The sequence below is a fragment of the Caloenas nicobarica genome, chromosome 1 (genome assembly GCF_036013445.1).
Source record: "Caloenas nicobarica isolate bCalNic1 chromosome 1, bCalNic1.hap1, whole genome shotgun sequence".
NCBI lineage: Eukaryota > Metazoa > Chordata > Aves > Columbiformes > Columbidae > Caloenas > Caloenas nicobarica.
In genome coordinates, this window is record NC_088245.1 from 22754164 (window position 1) to 22778497 (window position 24334).

Consider the following 24334-nt stretch of genomic DNA (forward strand, 5'->3'; position numbering starts at 1 on the left):
AAGGGTATGAAAAACCTGGGAACGCAATGAATCAGCTCGTTCCTGGTTTACCAACCACATACATCTTTCCTTCCCAGCATCATCCTGGCCTTTGAACAGGATCTCCTTGGCTTTGTGACCAAGCAGACCTCTCTAGTCATTCCATTTCTGGATACTTCTGATGAAGCACTGGCAATCAATGCCACGGCAGAGCAGAGATCAAACTAGTCCAGATAAGTTTATCCTGTACAGAATGATACAGCTCATGCTTTCTCAAGACACTGCCTGTAAGAAGTGCTAAAGGGCTGCGAGAATCTGCTTGACCACCCCCGACATCAACTCCACTCTATGTTTCTGCTTGTTACAATGGAAATGGTATTGTGACCCTTTTTGTCCCTCTATGAGTACCCTGAAAAGCCAAATGGCCAGTGGCCTATGGTGGAGATTTGTGTATACGGAAATGATGCAAAGGATGCCCAAGTCAAAACTGTGCCCCAGCTTTCTGTTCTGAGTGAGGGTCCTCTGTCATCCATTGTGGTGTCTGCAGGACTTCTCTGATGTGCAGCAAGAGGATCTCAGCAGAAAACGGCTCAAGAACAGAAGGTAAGACGAAGGTATCAGAGTATAAATCCCTATAACATTGCCCATAACAGGTACTATAATTTGTGAAACCATCATTTCCACAGGAGGATTTTTTTTAAAGAAATAAACACAGCTCTGTGTTTATGTATGAAAAATAACCAGCCAGAGCTCTCAAAGTGATGCACACCTTCTGCCTCCTCAGTGCAACCAGCACCATACATTCTTCCTCCAAGTTCAAAGCGAAAAAAAAAAAAAAAAAAAGAAAAAGCTCTGAAACGCATGCTTTTTGAAAACATAGGTCTAGCTTTGAAGAAAATCCTGGCAGATCCTTTCAGTTGTCTGGAAATTTCCAGACACATTTTAAAGCAAACACGAGCTGTGTACAAACATGAGAGTTACAATGTTTTGCAAACTCAGAAGTTCCCAGGAACTGTAATTTAATCCAATTGATTTAACTGGTCACAAATTAAACTGATGTAATTTTAAAGAAAACCAGCAAGGATAAACAAGACTTTATTTAGTGCATCCCCAGAAGACTTCTGTTTACAAAGTCATTGGCTTACTGACAGATAATAAGAAATTTCATACCTATAAACTAGATATTTTTATGTTTTGACATTACTTCATGACATTGTGCTTCATCAAATTGAGTGTTGCAGTAACAGGACACTAGAATATTGTCTAGATGACCAAAGGAACAGCTATTTTTAAATATAATGTATTTTGCATGTATTGCATTAACTGAATGAAATAAGGCTGAGGATCGCCTTGAATTTAGCCCTAAAATAATAAGCAGACAAGTATTTAATATTTGCTTTTATCTTTGTTAAATCCTTTAATTAAATATAACATTAATTGAACTACAGATTATTACAGAGATTTTGCTCAACTAATACATTTAAATGTATTAAAGCAGGGAGAAAAACAAAACAAGAACACAAGCTGGGCTTATAAACAGGTTCATATAAACAGAATTTAAAAAGAGACCACATGGCATCTCTTCATGTTTGCTAGCACAAGAGTAACAGCAAAGGTTAAGAGCAGTGGAGGTGCCGTTGTCCATGCAAATCAACACGTTAATGCAAACCGGTTCCGTTTAGCAAAGCGACATACCGGTTCACCCGAGACAATTGCTCAAACAACAGCGTTGCTGTCACAATGCAAGAGGATGTGGGGCAGGAATGGAGCAGAAGTCCTGCCCGTGGTCCTTGGGCTGCTGGGTCTGAAGAGACCCGTCACAGCGGGGCTGCTCCTGCACCAAACCCAGGGGGATCAGAAGCTTCACTGGGCTTTTGCAGAAGCCGAGCTCTGGTCTGGAAGCACCGTGCGGGGATGCTGGGAGCAGCTGCTCCAGCCTGCGGGGCAGAAGGCAGCTGTGCCCTGCGTCCCCCAAGGAGATCCCCCCAAAGCCCTGCTCCCTGGCTTCTGTGGACTCAGAGGTGTCTCAAAAATTAATCAGACCTGAAGTGAACAGGACCTCCTAAAATTGTTCGTTTATTAGTAATTGCGTAGTCACAACAGACACAGCATTCAGATTTTTCCCCTGTACCAACAAGCAAGCAACAGCACAAGATCATGAGGAAGGAAAGCAGCAGAACAGAGCCCTTATCTGCACCTGTTCACACTAGTAACATTCACTCACCTACAATTAGAAAGAAGGCGGGTGAGGAGGCTGATTTCACCAACTCCAACATCAGCAGTCCCACGAAAGGGCTTATTTTCACCAGGAGTCAAAGGTTTACAGAGATAAAGCTAAGGCAGCATCCAAGAATGACACTAAAAACTATATTCGAACTTCAGAATCAATGCTAGAGTCAATGCTGACAACTAATTTGCAAGAGTTCCAAGCCCGCAACACATTTCTAAGGGGAAACAACTCTCGATTTTCATTTCAAAACACAAGAAACCTGGTGCAAATATTCTCACTTCTGTGAGAATACAGTATAACACCACAAACAGGCACCGCAACCTGCTTATTCTGTAAAATCCTGTGGGCTGACACATTGAGTTGAGGGTGTTACAGGTGTCCGTCCACCTCTTAGTCCCACTGTGGATTAGGAGAAGGAAGAAAACTTTTACAACAGGCGTAATAACCAAGCAGTTGCATTCACCAGCCTTTCCAGGAGGAAAAGGAGGACAGTTTAGGCTGGTACCTTCGATAGAAATTTCTCAGTGAATCTCCCCTCTGCATCCCCCTCAAACTAACATAACCCCAAAACTTCTAATTTAGCTTTAGTACAACAACCAACCAATGTGAAGTCCTATTTTACTGCACCTAACTTTTCTACTCAGTTTCATTAGGCTTGGGTAAACTGTTTTTTGCTTTCTCTTGATCTCCCCAGGATGCAGGAGCCCTTGCCAAAAATAACTACGTTTTAATTTTCCTTTACAATTCCCTTGCAGAGGTCTGCACTGTTTAATGCTGTAGCATCACATATTCTTTTAATCCCTGCCTACACATTTTAACATTTCAAACACATGATTATTTATAAACGAAAAGCCACCAGGGCTTTGCTGAGGTAAAGTGGTTTAGTGAGGACTGAAACTGGAGAGGGGGAAGAGAGGAGGGTGAGTCATCAGTTTTGGGTTTTAATCCTTCACTCCTCCTGTTTTGGGCTTTGTTATTAGCAGTAGCACTTATTCACTATGTGCAGGGCTAAGACAGCAAACAAGTCCTCTGAATTTGAAAGCCCGGCAATTCCAACTCCTAATTTAGCCATGCACATCTGCTCCAGGCTGTCCAAACCCCTCAGACCCCTTTTTGTAGCTTCGGCTTTTCCCTCCTTTAAATGCCAACCCATCCACAGCCTTTGGCTGGGGTTTTGTCCTTTCCCACCTGCTCCTGCAAGCGGGAGAACAGACTGGGTCGGAGTGACGCCGTCTTTAAGTTTTGTGCTGTATTCAGGGCTGGGCATTGCCACACTGAACTGTTTGTACAGACAAAGCAAGGCATTTGAAAACCACCACCGCTCCCGCTAAAACACCACCTGGAACCCAGTTGCACTGCATACTGCAGGAGAGACAGCACTCGTTCAAAATCCCATCTCTTTTTTGGTCATTGCTCAACAGGGCAGCAAAAAATGTGTCCTCCAGCCCAATTATACCACTCTGCTGATAATGTAACAAAAGGAGAATGAGCCATGAGAGACATAACAAGGTAACAAGCAAAAGGAGGACGTAGAAAAAATAACTGCCATCACACACCATTTTTCTTCTTTTGCTTCCACTTGAAGCACCCTCTCCAAACACTCCTTATATACCCACCTTCCTGCCAAAAAAACCTCTAAGGATTTAGATGGGCTTTGGAGACCCATCTATAATCTCACACCCTTTGCAGCTCCACTGGGAAACAGCCCTGTGCCTTAAGCTATGAGAGCTGGGCAGGGCAGGAGCCTGAGTCCAGCCTGGGAATCAACCGCATGCGAGTTCCACCTTTTACAGACTTTTTAGAGATGCTTAAATTTGGAAAAAGCTTTAAGTGTGGATGCCTCGGGTTCAGCTGCCACACCCGTGTTTCTGTACCAAAATACTTGCGCTCAGTTTTGAAAGCGTGAATACTCTCAAGATCCAAGTATAATTTAGGACAACTAAGAATATGCAGAACCTCTGAGAATTGGACTAGTTATTTCAGTAAATCTACTAGGTAGCAACTGTGAAAATGCTGATGTTAGACAGTATTTCAGCTTCCTGGGCTATAAATGGGTATAATTTCTACTTACCTGACAGGTGTGTCGTGAGAATTAGCTAATATTGACACTTTGATCTTTAAAATGCTTTGCCAAGTGTTAATTAAGGAAGAATCATTTTCCATTTAAAATAGCTAGTATTAATATTTTGAAGTTGAATTTGTTTCCACCTCTCTCCTAAAATGGTAAAGAATCTACTGTTTGTTTTTCTATGTATTCCCCAGGAGGTTATTTCAGAGAAATATGAGAAAGAAAGAAAGATTGACATGCAGATCTATTTTTCAAAGAAGATGAATAGATACCTCTAAATAAAAAGTTGTGTTTTGTTGCAAGAATCTGCTCTTCTGTAGGTCTTGTAGCCAGACCTGTAGACTTAGGTCAAACATTACTGAATGTAAGGAGAACAGACACACCCACCCCCCAATAAACCACCTTTTTATAAAACTAACCTACTAGTATTTTTTACATGGGCGGTCTCAAAGTGAAATACGAGAAGTTGATAACACATTGCAGATATTCAAGTACTGCATCTACTAGTAAAGCGTGGTCTCACTTCACCATCAAGGGAAAGGTGCCAATATATGGGCAAAACCCTATTACAGTTTCATCTGCAGCCAGTGACATGAAATACACGCAAAGCTGCACGATGCTTTTGTTAGATGGGTCACCCATGTAGGCTGCTGCAGAGAAAGATGGAAGCCACAGCTTACCTGGGGAGCCCATCCTCCTCCAGCCCCTCTGCACTCAATAATAAGGGCAGGACTTTCACCACGGGCATTCTTGTCATGAAGATCTATCAGCAAAGGAATGACATTTGGCCTTTACATGGCCCAGTGAATATAAATCCAGATTAGAGGGAAATAAAAGATGGTACTTTATAGCATATGGGAAAACAGCAGCATAAGTCTCCAGATAAGCTGCTCTGCACACCCCGGAGATCATTACACAGGGCTCTGCTGTGGCTGGTACTGCTGGTGCTTACAGCCCGACCTGCTGCCACAAGCTACTCATGCTGGTCGTGCAGAGACATCATCTCTGCTGCAGTGTTTTCCTGACAGCCAGGCAACACAGGGAGCACAGCTGAAGGGAAAGAAAAAGAAATGGGACACAGGTACTGGAAGACATGCCAGAAAGCACAAGCATGAAGATAAACGCAAGCCCTGTGTAGTCCTCCTGAACGCCCTTTTAGGGTCTCAGGGTGATGAAAGCAGAAATACTGTGAGAACATTTTGCAAAGCCTATGTCTCGTTCTCGCCTGTTGCCCAAGACATGCGAAAGATACTGAACAAACATTTCCATGACTAAAGTCCTATGGATCTGCAGGTGAGTCTTAGAGGTCATTCTGGGGACTCAAGTCTGACTGATCTAGAAAATACTGGAATTAAAGTTCCTTATGCAAATCCTTCACGACAGTCGCTATGAGGGGACACTTTCCGCCCGTTCCCCTGCCTCATTTCATGCACAGCATAGACAGTACTTAATGAACTAGCAACTCTTCAATGTTTATTTTTCTCCTCATTATCCAGTGTGGCTCTATGCCTTATTTACCATGCTATCCAAAGGCTGCTGATAATTATTTATAGCATCCACAATACAGGAGCCAAGTTCTTATAAACAATAATTAATTTTACAATACCCAGCTGGATCCTGAAATTAAGGTGGGCATTTCTGGGATGGGCACTGTTTTTTTGAGCAACTACTTTTTAATCCTAGAAGTCTAAAAAGCATCTCTGTAGACTTTGCAGAAAGAATCTGCCTACCAGCAAGCAGAGCTTAGAGGCAGCACATGACATGGTGTGGTCCTCACCCTTCACAAGCGTGTTTGAACCAGGCTATTTACAGTGACAATGCGCACATTTTACATAAGAAATACTGTTGAGAACAGCGAAAAAAACTCTCAATGCTACATTAAGAACTTGTTCCAGGGATCTCAGATTACGAAACTGAGCAGCAAGAGCCTAATTTTGGTATCTAATTAGGGCTGGGTGTTTTTCCCCCCACCCTGTGCTCCACCTGCCGGTGCCTGCTCCTGACGCCCAGAGGTACACGCTCCCCTTCCTTCTCCTTGCACTCACTACCTCAAGATTATTTTGATGTATCATCAGCCTAATGCAATAAAATTAGCAGCTTATTAACCCCACCAGTCCATTTTACGTTTTTTCCCAGCCATTCCCTATATTTTTTTTTGTGGGGGGGGAAGAAAAAAAAATCACTTTCCCGTCTCCTCTCTCCTTTCAACCAGGTGAAGCAGCTCAGCAAACCAACATTTCACTGGACTCCTCCAGCATCTCAACTTCGGTTTCCAGCTCTATGAAAGGTCAGTCCAGAAGTGCATTGGAAGACAATGAGGAAGTTTCTCCAAGTTTACTCCATTTTCTGGCTTTATGGGTAACCAAAGCCAAAATCCTACCAGCTATCCTACCAAACCACTTTAATGTACTTCAAACCTAAGTTTCAGAATTAATTTTCAATTTTAAGTAAAACAAAAAAATTTAGTAAATACCACTGGATGCACTACACATCAAAAAGGATGATCATAAGAGAAGGTAATGGATTTCATAGCTTCAGGGCTCTACCTCTGGTTTTGTGAGTACAAGTAAAGCCACTACTCCTCTTGGGTCCTGTTAATTCTCTCTTGGGCTCTGTTCACTTTTTGTATGATAATATCTCCATAGCCACTTCTGTGATACAATACCAGCAGTAGATATGAAAAGGTATTTTTTCCTCTCCACACAAACTTCTAAATTTGGTGTTACTGCAAAAATCCCAGCCAATGTAAGGCAAATTAAATTTGAAAATTATTCAAGTTTAGAAGGGTAAATCTATAATTTTAATGTCAGATAGCTGCAAGAGCCAGATCAAGAATGAGGTTTTAATTGAGAAGTTCAGTCTATACGTGCATAAAATTTAAATATCAGAAAAATAACATCTATTGCAGATCTCATTTACTTTTACATCAAGGACAAAGTTCTGGTACTCATCTTTCCACAAGGATGTGTTTATTCCTCTGCCAGTTCCATGATCAGCTAATAATAATGTTGTCAGTAGTCTACTACTCCCTGAAATGCAGCTCTACTTCATGCCTTTTATTTGGTTTTGCATACATACTTAAATGAAATGGCATTTAAACTAGGCAGATATCTTTTATAATTCAAGCCAACAGCGCTTCCCTGCTAAATAGCCACTTAAAAATTCCAAACAAACAAACCCCAAATATTCTGCTTATTTCATAAAAAAATGAAACTGCAGATAACAGTACCTCTTCCCGAATTTCCCAGGAGAAACAGTTGAAGATTGAGTTAGTGAGAATTATGTGAAAGTAACTCAAGAAAATCTTTTACATGTACAAACTCATCACACACACAAGGAATTGTTCAAGAACTGCCACTGGCCTTAACAAGGTCACTTGAGATGTACTTTTAGGACCCTGAAGCAACTAAAGTAACAGGTCCCAGTAAATGCCTTCAAACTTTGTTTTGTTTTGTTCAATACACACCGGGAAGTTTGAGGACTTGATTTTATGTCATATAAGCCCATACAGGTTTCAAACTGAGCCGGACACCAGTAACGTAGATTGTCAATACACAGCCTCATCTGTAAATCTTTAGACTAGGTACAATGTTGTCAAACCTGAGGATCTTTATTTCAAGCAACTCCATATCAGCAGACAGCTCTATATAAACCAGACTGCATTTTGCAACGTTCCTGGAGTATCTCGCTGTTTCAGTACTATTGGTCAGTTAGTAATTTCAGAAGACAAGTTTATAAAAGCCCAAAGGCTAAAATTAAAACTCTCTTAGCTTGTTAGACGTTTAAGGCAGGATCGCCATCCTACTTGACATCTAAGTCATGAATTCTGTACTTTATCCAGCATTTGGAAAGGCTTAGATGACTGCTTCCAAACTCATCATGCAGGCTCTGGGAAATGGAAGGTGAGATCGTGGGAAAAATGTAATGTGAAAAAATACTGGAACGAATCTGTGGCAGCTACAAGTCATGGCTATCACGGCCCCGCACACCAGAGCCACTGGAAGCCTCCTGGGGTACAACTTGCAGAGATACGGCTTTGCTTCACACACAAATATATATGTACATATACATGTGCACGCACACAGGGAGTTCATGTTATTATGAAATACAGCTAGGGAAAGCAATTGCTTCAAAAAAAAATAACCGTGTGTTCGCCAGCAAAGTAACAGTTTCAAAAGCGTCTAGAAAATGAACCAAAGCTCTTCTTGTTAGAGAACTACTGACTCCAGGTTTGAAAAAGTGACCTCAAGTGAGCAATGATGCACTTAGCCTAGAACTTGCAGCTGCTGTATTTCACTCTAAATTGAATTGCCAATTCGCAGTGCAATCTTCTACTATAAACTCACATATTCGGGGCAAGCATACAGAAAAATGCTTTATCCTGGCTGTGTTATTCCAAGTTAGACTAAAATGGAAAATATGTCCATGTTACAGAATTAAAGGATTCCTGTGGGTACTTATACAGGGGGTAGTGGTGGTGGGTTTTTTTTCTTTCCTTTTAAGGACACTTAGTGACAATGTCACATTGACATTTTTCCTGCAAACAGTTCATAGGCACACAAATAACTAATAGCATGTGGCTCTGTTAAAAGCACTTAGGTATGTACAGCCTACGGACCCATACTGAAAAACATGTAATAGACGTTTTATACCTTGCACACAAAATGGTGAGATCTGGTATTCTCACCATACTGAAAGGGCTTTTTTCTGGTAAATTGGGCTGCCAGTTTAGCATCATCTATAATATCATCAATGTCAATGGTTTGCAAACATAAATAATTGACACATGCTGTAAAATACTTACATTCACTTTTCCACTAAGTCGTCTTCACTACAGTCAAGTTATTCTCCAGGACAGTGTTTAATCTTCTTACTAAATAAAAGAAGGCAGCAATTAAAAATCTATTCACAAGCATTAAGCTATGCTCAATCACCTTACATTTATGAACTTTAAAATATTGATTTAAGATTGTCTATAGTGTCCCATAAACTAGTAACATGTTTATGTATCATCAATTTTATTACATTTTAAACACAACTTTAGCACACCATAACTTTCAATCCTGAGGCTAAATGGGGCAATGTTCTGTATTTCAATAGCTGCTCGGATAACAAATCAGATGGACAGTTGCTCACAGATGTACAACTAATTACTGAAGAACTGAGAGCTCAACTGATATATTACCAGAAAGAATGCCTGGCATTACAGATGGGGTATTGCATGATTTGGCACTTCTTCAGCTAGAGCTTGAACACGCTCTTATCAATGGCAGTAGTCAGCACCTCCCACGATCAAACATTTAAGAATGGAAGAGAAACAGCATCTGCCCCTCTAGGGAAGGATATAATACCATCTGATAATGTTTAACATCACTGTATATGCCAAAAAGTGATTAAAAAGGGTTCATGTAGATTGTTCAACACGAATGTCAAGATGACAACTGCCCTCAAAAAAACATCCCTGTCAATAGACTGAACGCTCCAACTTATTTCTTACACGCAGGTATTTCTCTAGTTACCTTTCAGTAAAACACACGATGCCCACTCGAACGGTCTGCAGTGAATGCCAACACGCACACTAAAAGATCATCACATGGCAGCTCCCAGCTGAGAGAGACTCAAACACCCAGCAAAATCCACCACCTTGTCACCAAAGCCATCTCATCCCAGCTGACCCTGACTTTGAGACTGGCCTAACACTGGCTCCCTGGAGAGGTAAGACACAAACAACAGCAGGGCTGTTATTTTCCCTTTGTGTTCCTTGAGGCTGCCCGGTACTCAACTAAGTTTATTTTGTTAATCTTTGATGAGATTTAATGCATTGTTTTCATTGCTCATATCTAGTTGCTGTGGTAACACATCCTTTAAGACTATGGACATTCATCTCTTCCTGGAGCCTCCTGATAATATAAATGGCTCAGGGAAAAGCTGTCTGAACAAACCTGCACTCTCACTGGGTGAAAGATGAGTAAAATTGTGATATGAAGGACATAGGAGAAGATCTGTGTGAGATGTTTAGACCACAGCTGCACAATACAGCCTAACTGGAGAGTGTGGGTTTCGACTGGGACTGAGGGAAGTCGTAGGAGGGAGTATAAGTACAGCAGCCAACCCAAGAGACAGACAAAAATCTTAGACTTTAGAATCAAGGGAAAAGGCAGATTTCTTCCTATATCTTGCTGAGAAAGGGAAAAAACAGAACTGGTGCAACTTAAGTATATAAAGGAACAGGAAATACAGAGGTAAAAGGAAGTGCAAACGGATGTGAAAGATCATCATATTTTCCACAAGAGCTGAGAAGAAAGGAGATGGAGGCAGTCAGCAAGGAAGCAAGACTCCATCCTGCTGAGGAATTCCCTTTATACATCCATATTGTCTCTTTCCTTTAGAGCATTTATTGCAAGTATTGCCGAACGGTGCTTTAGGCACATCATGTGCAGTTGGTTCACATCTCAACTATTTGGCTGAGCCTGGAAAAGGAACTGAATGCTGTCAGTTCTGACTGTTGTGTCCAGCCAGTTATGTCTCCAGTAATAAAGGTGTGGCCCCTTCTAATAACATCACAAACTTATTTATTGGAAAAACAGGTTCAACCATAGCCCCGGAACTGGCAGAGAGTCATCAGACTGCTGAAGTGTCAGCTCTCACACGGGTACACCAGGCATTTTAGTCTGTAGTTGGTAATCAGCTATGCCAGAGAACGATGCCACCAAACTGTACTCAGTTTTCTGTCTTATAAAATAGGAAGCCTTTTTCATAAGAGGCTTGGGACATGAGCCAGAAATCTCACTCACTGTTCTCTCCCTGTTTCTTCAGACTGAGTCATCAGATTTTCCAGGTTTCTCCACTCAAACGGCATACGGCTTTGGCTAGGTTTAGATGGACACAGGTGGCACCATCTGCTGCAAGGCTTCCTGATTTTGTTTGGTCTTCTTTGGGTTTGTTTTTTTCCTTCTACCTCCTGCTCGTAGCACAACAGCTCTTTTTCAGTATCTTACACCGGAACACCACAAGAAACTGGTCTTTCATGGTATGGGTTTGGCCAGCTGATGAGTCAAATGGACCGCTTGAACTAAAGGAACTAAAATATACATCACGGGTCCTCTGAGAGCTGGAGGCTCTTGCAGCTGATCTGAAGTCAATAGTACTTAGACGACATAGGGGAGTTGATCTTTAAAGATGCCAGAAACCATGAGCACAAATAGAGCAAGCATGGGCCAGGGGGATGCTCACACAAGTAACTTCAGTCTAACAAGGCTGATCTTCTTGTTTATCTCTCTCCACTGGCTCGGGAAAGTTGGTCCTGCCGCAGATTGCCTTCTGGAAGAGGGATCAAACTTGCTTGAGCTGCTTTTCGGAGGAGACTCCTTCTCCCCTCTGTAATTCAAGAGGACAGCAGGGAGTTTACTGCCATCAGGCTACATTTGGCTCTTGTCTCACCTCAATCTGGATGCGCCAAACTCCTCCCATCTTTTCACATGACACAATTTCTGCCTTTCATATCAAAATACTCCTTTAGGACAAAAGAATGAAAACCATCACGGATGGGTTGTGCAGTTAAGACCATCAGGACAGGTCAATAACCAAGCAGAGCCAAGACAACTGTTAACAAGCTCCCCATCCTGCAAGCACCCTCTCCCCCATCAGGCAGCTGCGCCTCAGCATTTAGGGAGAATATCTCAGATACTGTCATTTCAAAAAAGATTATAAACTCAGGCTAATTGGTTGTGTCCAAGCGCAAAACTTTGCAAGTGGACAATGGGCTGTCCTGGTCCTGCAGCTGCCGGGGGATCACGGTTGCCAAAAGCTGCAAGGAACACAGCGCCGCACTCGTCCTGTGGCGCCCAAAGCTGATGCTGCTGTAAGTACGAGTAAGAACATATGGAGTGCTTTTTTTTGTTTTGTTTGCTTCTAGAGCTAAAAACAGCTCATAAACCACATTTCTTTGAGGGACGCTTTTGTTTGTTTGTTAGAAAGGGCAAGCACTGGGTCAAGGATAGAAAGTTGTACTATCCGGTTCCCAGACACAGACCTTATTCCCTTGAGCGTTCAGCTATATATAACATATGGAGCAGATACTTTTCATATAGGCTTGTATATGCCTAAGGAACTTTTATCTGGCTGTTGAGCTAACAAGCATGGTGCACTCGACAGGATGGAGCACATGGGATAACACTACCTACTGCTTTTTTGAGCTTAATTTTGAAAATGGATTTTCACATTTTGGTGCCGGGAAGGCTACGTTACAACACTGAGATCATGTCCATATGGAAACAGGATATAGAATTTACTATTAAAAACTTAGGGGTGATATCAAATGTCAGCTTAAGACTCCAAACATTGCAGTGTATTTACAGCTCTAATTAACTGTTTGGCACTACTACACTCCAATATCTGGCCAATGCTGTGTCTTCCGTCACCTTCAGCTCTGCAGCTTACATTGCTCTTGGTCTTCTCCATTCTGCCCTCTCAACCTCCTTGACCTCAGAAACACCCCCTCCACTTCTAGCACATGAACTCCAGAGTTTTATTACTGACTTCCTTTCTGTCTCCTCCGCTTGGCTACCTTGGGCTTCGTATCTTGTCATCTTCAAGCTGCTCCACATAGCTCTGCCTTCAATACACTTACATCTAATACCGATTACACTTTTTTTTTTCCTTTGGCTTCCAGTCAATCCCATATCCTTTTGGCCTCAATTTTATGCACTATGAAAAGACCTTGACCAACCCTGTGTAAAAATTAACAGAATATTAAAATAATAATAGAAGTGTTTAATGTTGCTGGATATACCTCAAAAGAAGAACCGTTTTCACTCAGTCCTTTCATTTTGCTCTTCCTGTAGTTTGTGGGGCAAAAAGGTAAAAAAAAAAAAAAAAAAAAAAAAAAAATCAAACAAAAACCAAAACAAACAAAAAACCCAAACAAACAAAAAACCAGAACAAAACACACATGGTGGAGTTTTCCATTCTTAAAATGTAGAAGTCTTAGACCAAAATCTGAGTTTTACAGACACACCATAAGAACAAAAATCAGCATAACCCAAAACTGAAACCAAATAATTTGTGCCCCGTTACCCTTTCTGATTCTTGTTTACTTGAGTCTAAGGAGACTAAATACCTTATCTCTTTATCAACTTTTCCAGAGGCATTTCTTAATTATAGAATTAAACAGACTAACCACAAAGTACTTCTTTCTCTGCTGTCCCTTCTGACCTGTCCAGAAATCCTACCTGCTCTTTCAACAGTGTTTTTATCTACTCTGATATACTCTGCATAAACTTGAAGGGACTGTAAAGAACCTCTCTTTAGTAGCTGAGCAGGGTCTTTTTGGTCCTTAAGATGCCCACATGCAGACTTTTAACGGCTGCCTTATTAGCCTTCTCATCCAGCCCTTTGCTTTCTCCACATCTGTAAGAAGACCAGAGTGGACTTCTCAAAAGCTTCCCAAGGCAGATCTCTCATTTCTAACTCACACAGCTTCCCGAGTCACACAGGCTGCCTGCAAGCAGGAACTCAGGCTCTGTCTATTAAGTAAACACTTGACACTTATATTCTAGCTGAAGGTTAATCATCCAGTAGTTTACAAAACATGTGCTGCTTTGGAGACCAAAGGTGAAATCCCACAGCCACTGAAGTGAGAGCTCCCCCAAGGCCAGAACTCTGTCCCAAACGTGCACGTCTGCATCAACGTGTTCACACAGGGAATGGCTACAGCAGCAACCAACACGCTCTCATGCGAAGCCAGGAACCACTTCGCTTCGCTTTTATGAGCCGGTTTATTTAGCCAGCCTTGCTCAATTGAAGTACATTTATATGTATCTACCTTTGAAGAGGACACCATGCTCAAGGCCCCAGACAGACAAGCCTTTATTGTTCAAGGCACAGAGTGTGAAATAAATTCAAACGCTCTCTGTGCTTACTGTTACTCTCTTGGCTGGCTTTCGACGACACTTTTTTCAGCACATGAGGACACCGCATATTTCTCCAAAGCCTCCCCCTGTGCTCTGACAGCAAACAGGGCCAAGGCCACCCCCCGTGACATGCTGCCTGCAGGCAAGGGGGCCTATTTATGCAACCCGGTGGTCTCCCAGCAGTGCGAGATGCTCCCACGTCACGAGCATCACCGAGCGCAGGTGACAGCAGGGACACAACCGCTACACAGCGGAACCAAGTTTTCTCTTAGTTTCACAGGAATTCAGTGTAATACTGACACAAGCAAATTTTTAAATTACCTAAAATTCGAATTTACCCAAAGCCCACAAGTTCAGTTTTCCCTTCACTTTCCTATTCCTTCTAAGTTCTAAAATTATATTGCCGTTTCTCTCTGTTCTCAATCCTCAGATAATCCTCTACCCCACGTCCCCATCCCCCGCTTTGGCTTCTGAGGGCCAGGGAAGAGACGAGGCACAGAGAGAGGTATACTGGAAAATAAAGCAGACTGCCGTCTATATTTGTGCTGACTGCAAAAAACAGTATACACACAGATCAGTTAGACTAGTTTGCATTCACCAGCAGTTTTCAAAGTACTGAAGTATAGTTCAATCATTTCAAAATACCAATAAGTATTTCACAGACAAGAATTATTAGGAATCTTGAGTTATTCTGGTGATGTGGAGATTTACAGGCAGCTCTGTGCTTGTCATAAAATATTCCACAGCTGCTGCTTTGGCTTAAAACAACCCCAGCAACACCAGCCACCCTCCCTTCACAAAACACAGCTGTTAACTACTAACTGAAGAACACCAAAATTCACCAAAATTGTCCTATGACAATTACTGTTCAATAAAGGTAAATTGCACGACATCCAATGACACTGCTGCAGAGCCTCCCACCTCAAAAAAGAAAATCCGTATCTGCGATATTACATTCCTCCTTTCATCTTCATGTCGTTGAAGGCATTCCACAGGCAGTTTTATTTCTGAGAGCACTGATTTTCGATCGATCTGCTCTGGCCTGGATTTGAAATAGGATACTACATGAAATTGGATCCTGGGAGCCTCAAACATGCCCAGGCTTGCACAGGAGGTTAAACAAAAATAAGCCATTTTTTTTAAACACAGACTGCTAATAAAACTGATTTTAAAGTGCCCTAGTTTTTCTCAACTGGAAATAATATATTACGTCTATAAAGTCTATTATATGAAGCTCTTGAAATTTTTTATTATTTATACAATGCCATTGCTGCACACCTCGCCTTAGAAATATGTATTTTAATAGTCAACCAAAGCGATCCAAACCACCAAGGTAATTAAGACTTCTTAAAAATTGGCTTCGCTACCTTTCCCCATACATCTGCCAAGCTATGGTCCAGTCCTGCAGTCTCTTCATCATGTAGTCAGTGGGAGTGTTCGCACAAGAATTTGAAGGTTTACTCCCTATGTTACAAAACGCAGCCTGCCTTATTGGAAAAAGAAGCAGGCATGACAGTGGGAGTGCAAAAAAGGAGAGGAAAAAATGCTTAGTGTAGGAAGGTAAAAAGGAGAAAATATTATTAAATGAGGGATGCGGCATGGATGAGAGAAAATAAGTGATGTAAGAAGATAGCAGCAAAGGATAATGTGGAAAAAAAGAGGAAAGGCATAAAAATGTGGAGAGCTTATCCTGAACACTGTAGGGCTTTAAACGCATTTGCAAGATATGAACAGCAAAGAAAGTGCAGGAGGAACAGTTAGAGATAGCAAATTGGAGTGGACGGCTGAGACCTTTATTTTTAATTTTTATTTTAAAAGTAAAAATCACCAAGGTTCACTTTCCACTCCTTTTTCATTCCCCGCTGGGACGCCAGTTCCTCTAGAGCAGAGTATGAGATGCTGTGAGGACTCTCATGGCATGGCGAGCCAGGCAAACCTTGCAGAGCCCAGACAGAAGGAAATGGTGAAATTTTGGGTGTCTTGTTTGATTGCAACTTATGTTTCCCAGGATAGTCCATTGCACTTCAAACTTTATTTTCTTTGTTTCTAAAAGTGCAAGAAGGAATCACTGCAAAGCCCATTTTGAAACTTGAGTGAAATTTCATCTTCCCCACTGAGAAACATGTGAAAATCAGAACCTTCTCATGAATACAACAGCAGCCTGGCTGTGCCTCTCACTGGCCTGAAAGCATCGCAGCAATCCAAGTTTAAATACCAGGGATGTCTCATTTGTCCATCAAAACCAAGGAATGAGCAACTCTGCCTAATTATCAGCAATATAAGAACACTGCCCTCCTTCAAATCAGGCAGAAGGGCTCTTCTCGTCTCCAGTGCTTCTCAGCCTGATCCCCCCCTGCATCCCTTGCTTCCTCCACAAGCTGTCTTCCTAATCTGGAATCCTTCAGAGCTGGGAACCAGACCCCCTGCCTTGATTCCCATCATCTGCACCGATTTATGTTATTAGCAAGCCAGGCCAGCTGGCCGCTTGTACATCCAAGGAACCCATACACTCTGATACTGTCCTCTTTTTAAAAACAACAACAACAAAACAACCCCAAAAAAATGCAACAGTACAGCAGAGCTTTGCCTGCCAGGTTAAAACTTGCTCCTTGCTCTGTGAGCTTAACCTACCTGCTGCTGCTGAGCACAGATACTTCCCTGGGTGTAGCTGCTCTTCTGCTGGGTAAAGCCCTTTTCTGTAAATAATTCAAAGGTATTTCTAGGCTGAGGCAAGGGTGCTGGCTTATTGTTTCTACTTCACTAGGAAAGATACATTAAAAAAAAAAAAAAAGAAAACAAAAGAAAAAAAAAAAAAAAAGAAGAAACCATTCCAAACTGCGATAGGAGCCGGGCTCAGGCTGATACTGCCCTATCTTGCAGAGCAAGTCACAGCGGGTTCTGTAATCATAGGCTCTGCAAACACTGATTTTACCCCAACTCCCCAGGACCTTAACTCGCCCAGCACTCCCACACAGAGGTCGCCCATGTCTGCAGCTGCCGGCACCGACAGGGAACAGCCAGCGAACACCCAGCGGATCTGATGGTCCAACCAGCCTCAGTCCTTCCCTGGCTAACAACAACCTGCTCTTTTTTTTTTTTTTTTTTTTCCATGATACTTCTTCCTTCCATGTTTACACAGGGCAGAAACTACGGGAAAAAGTGCTTGTTGTTCAGTTCAAGCACTTCTTTTTTCCATCAGTGGAGGAAACTGCGTTTGGATCCACACGAAGGGAAAGGCAATATTTATAAAGGAAGTTCCCACACTTCCTCTTCAAACAAATCACTCCTGGCTGGTTTTGCAATTACAGCCCTACTGTAAAGAGCAAGGGGGGGTCTGCAGGAAGCATTGAGCATATAATTTCCTTTTAAACTCACTTGCCTGTGAAAAGGTAGCTTCCAGAGAGGAAAGAGTTAAGCATACAGGACAAACTGACAACTTTTCAGTAACTAAATTACTCTTCCTGTAGGCCTAGAGGAAATCCACAGCCACCACAAATATTCCTTGCTCACTTCAATACCGCTCTTTGTGAAATAGATTTTAATGGCCAAGCGAAGCGATGCAAACCACAGATGTAATTAAAGCCGCCAAAACCGGCTCCACGAAAGGCTGGGAAGTGCCCGGTGCCCGGTCTGGGCGGCCGCAGCGGCACGGACAGGGCGGTGGTGACACTGGGAAGCCTCATCCTCATCCTCGCCATAGCACACTGTGTCGCTGCCGACAGGACAGAGCCCTCCGGAGCTCGCTGGCTGGAGGGCAGCGGGGGTTTTAGAGGGGTTTTAAAGAATGGAGGTGGACAGAGAGCCACCCTGCTGCCGGCTCTGCAGCTGCCCGTGCTGCCCGAGCCCTGCGCAAGCCAGGGCAGGACCTCCACGGAGGGGATGCTGCTCGGGGCTGCAGGAGTATCTGCTCTCACCCTGTTTCCATCCCATGCCCTGCTGCCTGGGTTATAAAGCAGGTCACCACACTTGCCACCGCAAGCCCATTTGTCTGTAACATTACAGTGTTAAAAACCTTTCTCATCCACAGGAAAACTGTATTTGACAAGCAGTATTTCCCTCTGCACACAGTGATTAAAGTCTGCAATGCCAGCGTAGGAAGCAGAGGGATTTTTCTGACAATTCACTGTAAATCAGCTTCCTATTTGAACCGACATACCTTAATTTCTTCTCCAGTGAGTCAAACCACTAGTCTGCATGAAAGGTCGGTGGTCCCCTGGTATTGAAACCTCTATTAGATCCATACCCAGCAAAGGAAGAATAAAGGTCTCCTGAAACTCCTATCCAAAGCGTGGGAGGATGGAAAATAAGATTAGCATACCTTGCTCAAAATATTTTGTGAGATAAAAGATGTGATTGTTTTGGCACTAACTTCTCCCTCCTTCTTTTCTCCCTTCTCACCCACAGCGAGGTGTGAAAGGTTTGGGAAACTCCCTGTCCCTACTCCACAGTTTTTTTCATGTTTAATTTTAGATTAGAGCACAATTGGATTTGGACTAGATTAACATTTCATCCAAAACAAATCCCGCACCTTTGAGTTACTAATTTCATTTGATAACAGCTGTGGAAAACTAACTCCATATTTTTGATGTTAAATCATTGCCAAATTGTTTTCAAGTGCCAGCTGCCCAGTGTAAGGCTAAAGAACTTCCCAAAACAATTATATTTAAATTATTAATTAAAACCATTTGGAATATTATTATTAAAATCAATTACTTTATGCAAAGAGATCTACAAACCCGAAACACAGTTACGGTGAAAGAAATTCATCAGCTGTTGAATAATTAATACAGCTCTTCACTTCTTTCACCTCGTGTGCCAAGTAGTACAGAAGTCTTTAATATGAGTGGATCGCAGAGCTAACAAAGATCATTAGACATTTATAATCACTAAACTGTTTAAGTGGAAAGTTTGCAGGGAAAAAAACCCCAAAACAAAAAATAACAAACCTGCAATATTAGGTTCAGAACAAATTAAAACTCACAATTTTGTCCATCTGGATGAAAAAACAGAGGAAATAAAAGCAAAGCAGAGCTGCATCTTAGACTTGTTTGCTGTAGGCAAGCAGCAAGATCTGTCGTCAGCTGTGAGAAGCGAGGTGCTTCTCTGGAACCTCTGCCTACAGACCTGCGAGGAAGGTTCCTGAAAGCAGCTGGCCTGGCTGCCCTCCCCTTTCTGGAAGCAAAACACCACAGCTTGGCCAATTACCTCCACGTGCTTACCATGAAGTTATGTACTTTTCATCCATGCACGTACTTTTTCCTCTCAGACACCAAAAGAAGCATTTTTCTAGTCTGACATGCTGCAGGTCCCTTGGCAAAGCACATTTCTTCTTTAACAAACAGTGGGTTTTGGTAAACACCACGCAGATTTCCTGGGGATTACCAGAACTACATACCTCTCTTTAAACAGCACTCCAGTGACATAAAATGATGTAAACGGAAGAACAGCATAAATCATTGATTGCTGCACAACTGAAAACTTAGCATGTGCTAATTTATAACATTCCTTAACTCAATTATTTGGGTTGGAGAGGGTGGGAATCAACGGGGTAAACCACAAACAAACAGTTGCTGTCATGTTCTTGGTCTGATGCTACTCTGCTTGCACCTTACTTAACCATTTCTCTCCAGCTAAACCTTTGCATCGTTTCAAAGAAGAAGTTGGATTTGTACTTGTTTGGTTTTATTTTCAAAAAAACTCAGGAGTATCTGTCCAAAGAAACATCAGAGATTTAAAAAGTACCTGTGGTGGGAGAATATTCATTGCCTTTTTCAATGCTGAATTACAATAGAGAAGTTAAGGACTGAGGTGGGTGTTTTATCAAAGACCTTCCTGGGTGCTCTGTTATCAGCTCCTCCGCTTGAGGCAACAACGGGGATATTTATACACTGTGAAAACACTGACTTTGCAACACATTTCTGCTCCAAATGGGAGGCTCACCTGCCCTCCCTCTTCTCCTTCCCTCATTACATTACTCTTGCTGCCCTTCTTTTTTGGTGCTTTTCCCCATAGCCTTCTCTGTGTCCTGTCTGCTGAAAACAAACAGTGCAGCCAGTATCATCGGACTTGAACTTTCTACCTCCTGACATTAGCAAACTCAAAGAACTAGACAAAACAAGCTGTCCCGTTTGCAGACATTGTGCACTGATTTCAGAATCAAAACCCTTTCTGGTCACAAATGATAAACGATGCAACTTCCGCTGTGATAAACGATGCAACTTTCTCCAAACAAAGCTGAGCCAACTGTGTCATGCAAAGCCTGCCTTGCCTTGCCCGGGACTGGGTAGAGTACAGCCACAAAACTCATCTTCAGTTCTGAAGGCAACTGGGGCTCTGCAGTGTCCCAGAAGAGGCGTACCATTTGCCTAGTGTTCTTTATGGCTAATCGCCTCTGCCTCTCGGCTAATACTAAAGCAGTTACGTGGCTTACAGGAGCAGTTTGTCGCTGCTAACCGGGGAGTACGTGCCCCACATCACAGGGCACAGTGTGGACAGCCTTACAGAAACTGGGCTCCGGTTCACACCTGGTGTGAGCAGCCAGACCCATCCTGCCCTGATGTCCCCATCCTGCTAAGCACAGCAGCAAGGCAGCGTGGCCAGTTCCCAAGACCAGTCACTCATCAGTGGCTGAGAACAGGCTTCTCTTCCACATCATTTAAAAATGGGAAATCACATTTATACAGATCCAGCCTCCCAGGTTAGCTTAATTTGTTTCATTGAGAATGTGAAATACATACAGTCTTGCCAGACATGCCATTTGTAGAGCTGGGATTAAATCCTGATCGCTTTGCAAATGAGAGGTGAAATGCAGAGATGCACACGGTTTAATTCCTTGGATCTTCACACTCTATGCTCTTTACAGAAAGGGAACATTGTTATCTCACAGGAATTCACTTTGCAGGGTGGGAAGTATCTCTTAGGGTACTGGAAATGAAGGATTTGCCATTCTGGGAATGACCTGCCTTCCTTACATCTCCTCTGCTTGTTGGGTCAAAACTTTTGCGCTCTTTCCCATTCTATGTGTTCCACCAACATGCACTGCCAGCAACCCATTAGCACATACTTTTCATATCTTTTGAACAGATGGAAGTTTTGAGATGAATTACACTCAGTTTCACAGTCAAGCCAGTCCCAGGCACAGTGTTATCACTGCAGACAAAAGAGCCCATAGATATGCTTCGTATGCCCATAAAAGTTTGCTCTGCCTTTGCACTGATAAAGTACTTAATGGGCAATACTGTGGCTTAAATATTCCCCAAACAAGGCAGACTTTTTAAAAAGCAGCACTTGCTCACGCAACTTTAAGGCAAAAATGATCTTTTGACTGAGAAATGCTCTCTCTTTGCAGCATTTGGGCCTCAGTGGCTGCAGAGCTGCTGTAGGAAGCATGAACTGGAAGTGATGCCAGAAAGGCAACTCCGTGGTCTTCCTGGCATGAAACCTATTCCTTTTGTAGCTTATCCCTAAAAAGCACTTGACATATTATGGTCTGGAACATGCCTGTATAGCCTATGGTCATAAACTAGTCAGTTTTGATTGCTGGGTGTAGGCAATAACCAAGTAACTAGAAACAAGGAGTTTTGCCTGTAATTATGGAGTGTTATCATGTAATGAGATCCTGGGTCAATGTGACGGTTTTTCCCTCTCTGTAAAGAAGTTGCAGTTTTTCTCAGTATTTCCCTCTGCAGAGAGAGCACCTCAGACCCAGCTGCGATGCAGCCTTGGTGTGGGACACACAGCACCCCAAGGCAAAGCCATCTCTAATTGTCACGCCTATCTGCCCAGCTCACCTCTGAACTCACAGAACAAAAGAAAGCATTAATCCACATCTTTAAGAACTCAACAGTCATTTAAGCAGAAGGTCAGGTACCTAATGGGCTGTCAAGTTCAGGCTGTCTACCCGTCCGTCTTCCTGGCTCCCCCAGTTCCCAGGCCTTGACTGATGGTCCTCGGCAGCTGGGCACTTTGTTTTCCTGCCAAAGCACCCTGAAGTCCTCAGCAGAGGCAACTGCTTTGCAAATTTAAGTTGGGATGACATATTCTGGCTTCATTGAAGAAGAGAGGAAAAAAAAGCACCCACGAAAAGGTGCACGGCAAGGCCTGAGAAATATCTTAAGCATGCAATTTGTTCCTGTATCACTGGCAAACTTTAACAGAATATAAATATACTTTCAGATGTCTGCATTGTGCTTTTTGATAAAAGTTACTGTGATTGAAGTTGGTTTAGGACACCTCTCAGTAAGGATGATTGTGCATAAATGCCTCATGGCACCGATCAAGGTAGTGTGGATGGTTGTACACATCTCCCAGATATTTTCAGTGCCACAGGTTACAGAATGAGATTGAAAGCTACAGCCTAGAGTGCAGAAACATTGCTACGGCTCCCAGAAATTTCCAGGAGGTACACAACGAGGAGGGAGCCCCTTCCAGATTCCTCGGGACACGGCCTGCTGCGCATAGTTGCTTTTGAAAAAAATCTCATAAAACCGAAACATTTTTTTCCAAACAGATCACAGGTCACGTAAGCTTCCCAAGGGATATATTGGTTACAGATGTTTTCGTGTAATAAAATATTCCACTCAACTGCAGTATTTCTAACTGATAATGCTAAAACTAAATTACCCTTGGCTAATGGTTATGTCCCCAGTGTACTCCTTACCATAGTAAACACTGGCTCATTTGTTACGGTTTAGCCAACATAATATTTAATTTTTTGTATAAGTGCATACCACAATGTGTTTGCAAGAACTGAAACATAAGTTTGAACTTTTAAAAAATATAGACTTAAAATTCAATTTTTTGCATATTTGTAGAATAAATTATATCTTTAAGTTTCAGCATTATCATATCACTTTGCATTTAAAAGTGATCTCATTTTTAAACATGAGTAATTTTAATAAATTTGCAAGATTTCACTCTTGAATTTGGAATTACAAAAAAAATAAATCACTCCTTGATTATTTGAATGGTACATTCAATTTGATTTCCTCCTGGCAGAGTTGTTAGGAAAGGTGATTGTGATGGTATCTCTAAAATTATTAAATAGTTAAAAATAAAAATATTTTTTTAAAAGGAGACGATTTTCTGTTTTCAAAATATGCTTACAATATAGCACTAACAAGGCCAACTATGAAAAAGGAAAAAAAAAAAAAGAAAAAGAAAAAGGAAACTTAACTCATCTTCTACTGCAACAAGGAGCCTCCCTCAAACCAGGGAAGTTTGTGCTGCTGTACTGTACTATGTCTCTATGAAAACTAACACGTCCACATTTTTATTTAAAAGATTAAGAGCACCAGGCTCAAAACACCCATTCCTCTTTGCTCTCCGCATTGGATGATCAGGATCACCCCTGCTCAGATTTCAAATCCTGCCATTAGGAACAATAGAACAAAGTGACTCTTGATGCAATATCACTGTTTCTATGTTGATACTTCAAGAATGAAGTCAATCTGTTTTAATTAAGTTTTATGAAGACTGGAAATGTAGCAGCAGCAGAGCATTCTCTGATGAGGCAGAGGTAAGCTATTTTAGCACAACTGGCATTATATTAAAAGTAGAACTTGTCCATTTTTAAGAAAATGTGGAAATTAGTAAAACTTGGAAGTAGGATGTTTTAGGCTAGATCAAAAAAGTATTATTCTCCAAACTCTACAATGCCACAATCCAAGTATTCACTACTTTAATGATAATGTTTAATGTCAGTAAAATCTTGTATCCTTTCTGAGCTAACTGGAACCACCAAATGCACGCTTGTGCTTGGTAAAGTAAGGCAACATCACTTTGTGTTGCTGTGATGATGAGAAGCATGCTTTAAAGACTCACTATGGGGGAAAAAAATGGAAAGAAGAACCTCCGCAACCCAACTGAAAGGATAATTCAGTCTTCAGCAAATCGCTCAGGAAAAATGTCGTTCAGATCAATGGAGATGCTTCCTAAGTACAATAGGGGTAGATGTGACCTAAATGGCTACGTAATGTTTGGAAGAGGTGGACTTTGCTTGGTTGCAAGCAATGCACCAGGAAGGCTTTACCCAGAGGACACTTCTAGCGTAGTCCTGCTAGTCTGCCCATCACTCTACATCTCATCATCATGTTTGATTAGCTGTACATTTATTCTGGAGCTAATGGGGTAATTAAGATTGGCAGC

At 42.1% G+C, this 24334-nt stretch overlaps 1 protein-coding gene across 4 annotated transcripts in view; it reads right to left on the bottom strand.

Moving 5' to 3' along the window:
- The window catches only part of PLXNB2 (plexin B2), a 257387-nt gene that overhangs the window by 107714 nt on the left and 125339 nt on the right, over nt 1-24334 (bottom strand). For all 4 annotated transcript variants that reach the window (XM_065630873.1, XM_065630864.1, XM_065630856.1 and 1 more), the window contains one exon: nt 9082-9150. In XM_065630873.1, the coding sequence (XP_065486945.1) occupies nt 9082-9083 (2 nt within the window). In that variant the 5' untranslated portion in view covers nt 9084-9150. The remainder of the gene's footprint in view (nt 1-9081; nt 9151-24334) is intronic.